The sequence below is a fragment of the Drosophila sechellia genome, chromosome 3R (assembly GCF_004382195.2).
Source record: "Drosophila sechellia strain sech25 chromosome 3R, ASM438219v1, whole genome shotgun sequence".
Taxonomy (NCBI): domain Eukaryota; kingdom Metazoa; phylum Arthropoda; class Insecta; order Diptera; family Drosophilidae; genus Drosophila; species Drosophila sechellia.
Window position 1 is genome coordinate 26,739,676 of NC_045952.1, and position 8,676 is coordinate 26,748,351.

At 46.2% G+C, this 8,676-nt stretch overlaps 3 protein-coding genes across 3 annotated transcripts; all 3 read left to right on the forward strand.

Moving 5' to 3' along the window:
* Window positions 1-1,177: 1,177 nt before the first annotated feature.
* On the forward strand, window positions 1,178-2,524 carry LOC6618751 (DBF4-type zinc finger-containing protein 2 homolog). Its single transcript, XM_002042973.2, has one exon. It carries the CDS (start codon window positions 1,331-1,333, stop codon window positions 2,333-2,335), a length of 1,005 nt encoding a protein of 334 aa, XP_002043009.1. The 5' UTR covers window positions 1,178-1,330; the 3' UTR covers window positions 2,336-2,524.
* A 130-nt stretch (window positions 2,525-2,654) lies between these two features.
* On the forward strand, window positions 2,655-3,746 carry LOC6618752 (DBF4-type zinc finger-containing protein 2 homolog). The gene has a single exon (XM_002042974.2). The coding sequence runs from the start codon at window positions 2,783-2,785 to the stop codon at window positions 3,587-3,589; it is 807 nt and encodes a 268-aa protein (XP_002043010.1). The 5' UTR covers window positions 2,655-2,782; the 3' UTR covers window positions 3,590-3,746.
* Window positions 3,747-3,902: 156 nt separating this feature from the next.
* Window positions 3,903-4,390, forward strand: LOC6618753 (cytochrome b-c1 complex subunit 7). The gene has a single exon (XM_002042975.2). It carries the CDS (start codon window positions 3,985-3,987, stop codon window positions 4,318-4,320), a length of 336 nt encoding a protein of 111 aa, XP_002043011.1. The 5' UTR covers window positions 3,903-3,984; the 3' UTR covers window positions 4,321-4,390.
* The last annotated feature ends 4,286 nt before the right edge of the window (window positions 4,391-8,676 follow it).

Sequence of the window (8,676 nt, forward strand, 5' to 3'; positions counted from 1 at the left end):
GAGTCCAAGAAGTTGATGTTTTTTTTGCATAATTACGACCATAAGCCAACGGCTTGTTATTGCAGGCCAAAGAAGTGGACGGATTTCTGGGAAACGCACGAGTCCAAATCGATTGAACCAATGTTGCTCTTTAAATTGGTTTAATTTAGACATTTATTGTATCTCAACTTCCTACAAGCAACTTGATTAAATTTCCTAATTTTAATAACCGGAATTATTAGACAGCAACTAATGCTGAGAAGCAAACGCCATTTAAAATATTGGTCGACTTCTTAGCTATCACTAATGATGCTATCAATTCGAGGAAATTAAGTTTTCTAGAATTAAGTAATGTGCAAGTTATGTGTAATTAAGAAAATATTAAAAATATTATTCTATTTATTGTTTGAATGCCAGAACGTTTCTTATTCCGAGCGCATATTGTAGCGTTTGCCCCTCGCTTTTCGCATTTAAAATGGAGCAAATATTTTAGAATTCACCTGAATCGCATGCAAAAGCCTTTGTCAACATCAATGGTCCGCTGTGACCACGCTCTTTGTTGTAGTTTTTTGTGAATGCGCAATTGTTCAGTGTCTTCATGGCTGTGGCATGCACAAAGCGCCGATTGCACCGCCCACCCGCCCGACCACCCACTCCCACCCACTAAAGCTTTCAGGATATGCCATCCAACTACCAACTACCATGCCGACCAAAACGCTTTTTTCGGCGCTGACATGTCCAGGCACTGGGCAAAAACAAACCCATATATGTATATTCAATAGGCCGGGCGCTGCCAGAGTGTTTTCCGACGTTTTTCTGTAATTCGTTGTAGGTTTTTTCCAAGTTGGCTTTCGGCCGGGCCGAAAAAAGCGGCCTGCCTACATAAAGGCGCTAGCATATTAAAGGCTTAAACCCACTCAACGGCAGATGCCATATTGTTGAAATATATGCAGATACGTCGCGCATACGTCATGTGGAGATGGAATCCGGTTTGCAAAATGCATTCCATTCAAGCAGCGCTCTGCGATTTTTCATTGCAAGCGGTTAAGCAATCGAATCCGACAGATTTAAGTATTGTAAGTATTGTATTTCCATTCAAAGCTCAAATCGATTTTCACTGTACCTGCACAACAAAAACCCTACACTATGGTGTGATCATAGAGCTCGGTTTTTCAAATCTCGATCGAAGTGGGCCTGGACTATTGTGCAATGCTGTCGTCCTACTGTTATACCTCATTCAGTTTCTATTTTCGCTCCGAATAACTTCCAAATTGAACAGTAAAAATTTTTAACAAAAAATAAGTATACTATTTTTCTAGAAATTTTATTTTGGAAAACTTAAGTCGAAAACATGTGCTCTCCGTGCGGCCCTTGCAGTCCCTGTGATCCCTGCTGCGGTCCTTTCGAGTGCTCACCCAAGTGCTACAATGCCGCCCAACTGGAGGCCCTGCCACAATGTGCTCCACGTATCCCACCACCCTTCCCCAAATGCATCACCGTGCAGCAGCCACCACGCATGATCTGCAAAAAACGCGTGGTGTTCACGGAGAAGATTGTGCCGGAGCCAATGGTGGTTAACCGATGCAGGCAGATCACCATTCCAAAGGTCGTTGATGCCACGCGGGTGATCAAGGTGCCCAAGCTGATTTGGGTGTCGCAGATGGTGCGAGAACCCAGAGTAATCTACTACCCCTCGATGATCCCCGACCCCTATGTGGTGTGCTATCCCAAGCGCGTCTGCGAACCACGTGAGGTGTGTCAGTCGATCCTGTGCCAGCCGAAGCCGCAGACCATCGACATTCCGCCACCAAGGGAGTACTGCTGCTATCCAAATGGACCCATCAACTACAAGCCCAGTGCAGCCTGCCCACCCTGCCCCATTGGACCATGTGCTCCTGGAGGACCCTGCTGTCCGCTTCCCTGCTTCTCCACAAACCAGTATCCTGTTGCCGAGGGCAGGTGCGGACCCTGTGGGCCTTGCGGTCCAGGATGCGGGCCCTGCGGTCCGCGATGTGGTCCCTGCGGACCCGGCCCGTGCGGACCCTGTGGGCCGAGATGCGGTCCGGGTGGACCATGCGCCGTGCCCAATTGCGGGCCCTGCGGCCTCACAATGCCGTCGGGTCCGTTTGTCCCTGCTCCGTGTGGACCCTGTGCTCCATGCGGGCCATGTGGACCGCTCGGCAATAGTCCTTGCGGTCCTTGCGGACCCTGCGGACCCTGTTCGCCCCCGTGTCCGTACGAGTCACCCGAGTGCGGCCCCTGCTACCCGTGCGCCCCAACTCCCTGGAATACCCACTGCGGCCCAGTTGGTCCTTGCGGTCCTCAAGTGCCTTGTGGACCCAGCGGCCCCTGTTAACATCATCGTTGTGCTGCCTGGATTGTTGTCGGAAACCGGTACCAGTGGACCAATTTGTCTATCACCAATACAGATTGCCATAGTGTTCTCGCCGTTCTGCTACAATCTCTACCAAAAGTCTATAGTTCTCTATACTTTGTCAACGCATGGACGACTCATTGGCTGTAAATAAAAATCAGATTTAAGCAAATAAAAGTTTTTTTCAATTACTTTTGACAGGTTATGCAATGGCTTCTATCAGATACAAATTTCTACCAAATTTTTGTTAAATAGTAGGCCTTGCCTTTGCTTGTCAATCTACCTATGCTCGTTACTCAGGTTTAGCTCGCATTTTGAATCCGGTTTCGCTTCGATACACTTCTAAATTCTCTCTGATCAAATTTTATAAGAAACAAAAAACAAAAATTAACTTTTTAATCTTTCGGTTTATTCTAGTCGAAGCTTAACATGTGCTCTCCGTGCGGTCCTTGTAGTCCATGTGACCCCTGCTGCGGTCCCTTCGAGTGCTCACCCAAGTGCTACAATGCCGCCCAACTGGAGGCCCTGCCACAATGTGCTCCACGTATCCCACCACCCTTCCCCAAATGCATCACCGTGCAGCAGCCACCACGCATGATCTGCAAAAAACGCGTGGTGTTCACGGAGAAAATTGTGCCGGAGCCAATGGTGGTTAACCGATGCAGGCAGATCACCATTCCAAAGGTCGTTGATGCCACGCGGGTGATCAAGGTGCCCAAGCTGATTTGGGTGTCGCAGATGGTGCGAGAACCCAGAGTAATCTACTACCCCTCGATGATCCCCGACCCCTATGTGGTGTGCTATCCCAAGCGCGTCTGCGAACCACGTGAGGTGTGTCAGTCGATCCTGTGCCAGCCGAAGCCGCAGACCATCGACATTCCGCCTCCAAGGGAGTACTGTTGCTATCCAAATGGACCCATCAACTACAAACCCAGTGCAGCCTGCCCACCCTGCCCCATTGGACCATGTGCTCCTGGAGGACCCTGCTGTCCGCTGCCCTGCTTCTCCACAAACCAATACCCAGTGGCTGAGGGCAGGTGCGGACCATGTGGACCCTGTGGACCCGGATGCGGACCTTGCGGACCCTGCGGACCCTGCGGACCTTGGGGACCAGGATGCGGTCCTTGCGGACCCTGTGGACCCTGCGGACCCTTCGGACCAGGCTGTGGTCCATGCGGACCGTGTGGACCCTGCGGACCTGGCCCTTGTGGCTTCGGTCCTTGCGGACCGTGCTGATCTGTAAAACAACTGGAAAGATTTACTTGACGTCTGCAAAAATATTTCGTGACAATTCCGCGTTATGGAAGTCCACATCCGCACCCAATTATATGACAGTCCAAATTAACTTTGCAAGTTTCGTAAATTAAAGAAGTTCATTTATACAATATTTAAACCACATTTTTTCTTGGGGCATTTGTTTCTGCAAGTTGTTTGCTTCATTGCATTTTCCAAATAACGATGGTTGAGATTCGGGATTTTTGTTTCGGAAGGCCTGTTGTATTGCTTTCTTATTTGACCATACATAGTCCCTTAACAACTCATACTTGTTAGTTCACCAGTGTAGCCCTGAGTCATCTGTCAGCTTGTGGACTTAATAGTAGTCGTATCCAAATTTTTCTTCATCGTAAATCATGTCGAAATATGTGGCTAGAGTGGGCCCAGCGGTTTTCTCCAAGCTAGGAAAGTGGGCCTACAACATGTCTGGATTCAACCAATACGGCCTGTATCGCGATGACTGTCTGTACGAGAATGAGGATGTGACGGAGGCAGTGCGTCGTCTGCCCCGCAAACTGTACGATGAGCGCAACTACCGCATTCTTCGAGCACTGCACCTTTCCATGACCAAGACGATCCTGCCCAAGGAGCAGTGGACCAAGTACGAGGAGGACATCAAGTACCTGGAGCCGTATCTTAACGAAGTGCAAAAGGAGCGCGAAGAGCGTGAGGAGTGGAGCAAAACCCATTGATATGGAAACTTCAATTACAATAAATGCCTAACCAGAACACAAAGGGAATTTAAATAAATCGTTAATATAAATAAGCATAATAAAAAAAACTTTAATTATCTGGCTTGAAATTAAAAATTGCTTTAGTATCATAACATCTAATATCACTTTATCGCCAGCTTATTTTAAGCGCGTCTCTCCAAATCGTCAGCCGTTTGAAAATCCACTGCAATCCACAGCAATGTCAATGCAAATAATTTTCGCATTAAGTGCATTCGCATAAATACAATATATGAAATTCATTAACAGCGAATACAATACAAATTAGTGCAGCTGGGTGGGGCGAAAGCCGCCCATTGAACATGTGTATGTCGCCCAACGATTTAAAATGACAGAGGGGGCGTGGCAGCGTCAGCGGCAAACAAAATGCGTGTGCATGGCCCGCACATCCTGTCAATCCTCGTATACTTATGCGCATCCTGTTTAAAATGCAGCAAACAGCAACAATGCCGTTGCAGTTGCGATTGCCGTTGCAGATGCAGATACTTTCGCAGTCGTATATATCTGCATCTCTGCCGCTGTCTGATTGTTCTGGCGCTGCTATTGGACCGGAAGAAATTATTGTTATTCGAATTGATCTGCCATAGTTTCGATTTCGATGTTGGCCACTGCGATAGGCAATGCTCCTGCCACAGAAGCGATATCGCTGCGTCTGCGGCCAGTAACTGCCAGAGTTCTGATAACGTCAACGCAGGAGGATGCAGCAAACGTAATGGTACCCTGTAATGTTAAGGCCTGAAGGTATGTAGCTCTTAGGTAAAAGTACCTCAATGATTAAATTACACATAATAATTCAAGTAACTGCTAATCAAATCTTTATCCTAGCCACATCAATTTCAAAATTATGACTTTTAACTCCCATTTGTGTACTGAGTATTTCTTAGTCAAATTTTTCTTGAGCAGCCCTTTTTTTCAAGCCGCCATCGTTGGCGTTATTTATTTGCGCTCACATATGCATAAATAACGGGCGGTGGACGTCACCACCCACCAAGCCACCCAACCAACACAGGAACGCCCAACTGGCGGCGCTTGTACAATAAATTGCAAAAATATTATTTTATCAACAATAATTAATTAAATGCACTTAATTGCGTGCCGCAGTTGCTGTTGCTGTGTTGTTGCTCGGTTTTCATTTTTATTTATTTTTGTTGCCTCATTTTTGTGCACATTTTCTGATGTCCCCCGTTCGACCTTGTTTTTATGCAGCTGCTACTGATGTGGCATGGTGGGTGGCATGGTGGGTGGTGGCTGCAACATGGTCATCTGCATGCATATGCTTGAGCAGGGTTGTAAGTAGCCATGTAAGTGGACAAGTTGCCAACCGTTCCCGCATCGCATTCTCTGCCTTTCTCCCCGTTTGGCCGAAACTCTTTCTGCGATTTATGCGTATTTTTAAGTGGCATTAAGTGCGCGTTAACATCTTATGAAGCTGGCAGCGGCAACAATAATTTATTGCGGCAGCAGCAACATCTGGATGGCCATTAAACGCCCCGAAACAAATGCTAATTGACGAGTGCCAGAAAGTGCGCTTTCAAAAAAAAGAGGCGGTAAGTCGCCGGGAAAGCTTAATGAGTTGTGCGGCTAATTGGAGGAATGCAATTGCAACGCCAACGGAGGAGCAGCAGAACTTGCCGTTGCAGCTGCAACCTGCAACATCTCGAGCTGTTACATTTGCATTGTTATTGCGGCAAGTTGGTGGGCTTGCTGCATTTCTGGCTTTCTGTTGTTAATGAAGTTTGTCGGCCGACATGCGGCAGGGAGAAATATTATGCATACGCCATGTTGGCCAAAAGTTTTACAAATCCCGCTCTGTCCTTTCCTTGCCCTGCCCTCCATTTCCCGGCCATGGACACTGCACGTTCCTTGGACACATTTAGTCTCAGTATGTGTATGGTAATTTACAATCCCCTGCGCTTGCAATGTACACATGCCTGCACGTGTATGGGTAAATTGTTAAATTTATACACAAAAGCAACGCTGCGCTGCAACTGCCAAAGTAATTTGCGATAAGTGCGTCAGATTCTTTGGGGAATTTTCGACCAGCACGACCACAGAAGCAGCATCACCATCACCGCTGAAAATAACAACAACTACGACAATAATAATGCAACCACAACAACAAGTGAAGTAAAAAGTGAATATTTATTCGGTTTTGGCGAGGGGTCGCCAGCCAGCATAAACGAAACGGAAATGCGCTGCGATCTGGCAGTAAGATTAAAGCCTTCTCGCTTTGGGGAAAATTAAGTTTAGCTGCCCTCTGATTATTGAACATCTTTCGGGGCGAACTGAGTTTACTGCTCTGCAATTACCTTTTTGGGAAGGGAAACGAAAAGATTGTTTATTCGATTAAGAATATACAGTGGATTTTACAAAGTGGTTTTAAATAAAACAAGCAAATATAAAGTTATACGGATAAAAATTATCGTTTTTATCTTCACTTTAAAAATATTTAAAAGACTCCATTGAACGGTGAAATTTAAATAGTATGTCATTTTTTAAAGTATTATAGGCTTACAGTTCTGTGCTTATTTATGGGACGGCCCAAAGGACATGGACCATCAGGAAAGTCCTGGTCAAGTGAAGATGGAAGGCAGCTCAAAAATCCAGCGCGCATTTCATTTGCGGCTTGTCCTCTTCGCCACAACTCCTCTTGAGTGTGTGTGTGTTGGCCAGAGTATACGTGAGCACCTCCCTCGGTAAATAAGTCACTGGTGTATGCATATATACTTAAATATATGGGTGTGCGTAAAAAAAGGCAATTTGTATTTCAGCGTGTGCTTTTTTTCAGCGCTGCCCCGCAATGCTGTAATAATAAATTGCATAAAAGTATGCAATGAAAATAAAAATGCCAGTGCGTAATTAATGAGTCAAGGTGGTGTCATATGGTGCTTACCCACATACACACAATGGCGCGAGATGGAGACATGCGACTTTGCTGCGCATTGCATGTTAAGTCGCGTATTTCATGGCGTTTATTTATTATGCACAAAGTGCCATCAGGAATGGAGCACGAGAATAACTTCCCGCCCATTCGGGGGCCCAACAAAATTATTGACTCAATTTGTAAGCTTGCACAGGAGCCACACACACAGATAGCGATTCGCGCACACTTATACAGTTTGGGGTCAAACAATTAGATACACGGATAGCCTAGCCAAAAAGCGAAAATAGCACTTTACTAAGGCACTAAACTGCTTCTTAAATAAACTAGAAAAAAATGTCATACTTATAGATTAACATAGAGGTATTTCCAAGCTATGGATGCTATTTTCTCAACCCGCACTGTACTCACACTCGCACACTCCAGAGACGTACGTGTGTAAGCTCCGCAGGCGCGTTAATTGCTTATGGGGCTCACATTATTCAGCTGTCATTCGGCAAATGGCAAGCACATACCCTATTCTCGCAATTCTCCTGGTCGAGAAGAAGAAATGGCCAAAGTTGCGGCTTTGGCAAACAATTAGGCAGCTAATTTGCAGCGGCTAAAAGGGCTGGGCGCGACCTAATCCTGCCTTTCTAGCCAAAAGACAGGGCAGACAGGACGCCTCAGGGGCGCTGTCAGTCAGTCAGGCGGTTTGACTGCAAGCAACTTGGTATGAAATTTGGGCCAGCAGCTAAATCACTGCCAAATCCTTTTGACAAATACGCACACAAGGACGCCCAGACACAACTAAGCTGGGAGATGCTGACTGCTGCCTGCTGAGCTGAAAGGAAACGGAAACACGCTAATATGGCAAGTTATTCAAAAGGCATTCCAGATCGAGATAAATGCACTTGCCTCTCCTCGAAGATGAGATGATGATGCACAGAAAAAAAGGGGAGCCAAAGGATTACATAACAATTATTGACTTTTATATCTTCCAAGTAGGTAATGTTATAAAGCCAACCCATGATTGTAATGAGTAAGGAATACATAAAACTTTATAGACGTGATTCATTACATATGATTACCTAGATCTTAATCGATATGTTTCCGCAGCTAATTACATTTTTTCTGACTTTATAGGCTCTGTAAGGTCTTGAGCTCCACTATTTCGCTCAGTGTAAAACCGTTACGAGAAGAGCTGGCAGCGCAGCGTTGTCAACTGAGTGCTCGGCTGTCAACACACCGAAAACTAAAAAGGTGACAAGGACAAAGCGCTCCCTGGGCTGCTGTGGTTAACTGCTAGGATGCGTGGATGCCAGGATACTGGGATGGCTGGATGGGGTAGGATACTAAAATGCCAGCACATGGCAGCTGTCATGCGTGCAATGGAATGGCTCCGATTTCTGGAGCCTTGGATCCACGGCTTACGGCTAAGTGGCAAAAGTTGCAGC

What these genes read in the sequence shown, in the direction of transcription:
- LOC6618751 (XM_002042973.2), top strand. Translation starts at nt 1,331, where the DNA reads ATGTGCTCTCCGTGCGGCCCTTGCAGTCCCTGTGATCCCTGCTGCGGT.
- LOC6618752 (XM_002042974.2), top strand. Translation starts at nt 2,783, where the DNA reads ATGTGCTCTCCGTGCGGTCCTTGTAGTCCATGTGACCCCTGCTGCGGT.
- LOC6618753 (XM_002042975.2), top strand. Translation starts at nt 3,985, where the DNA reads ATGTCGAAATATGTGGCTAGAGTGGGCCCAGCGGTTTTCTCCAAGCTA.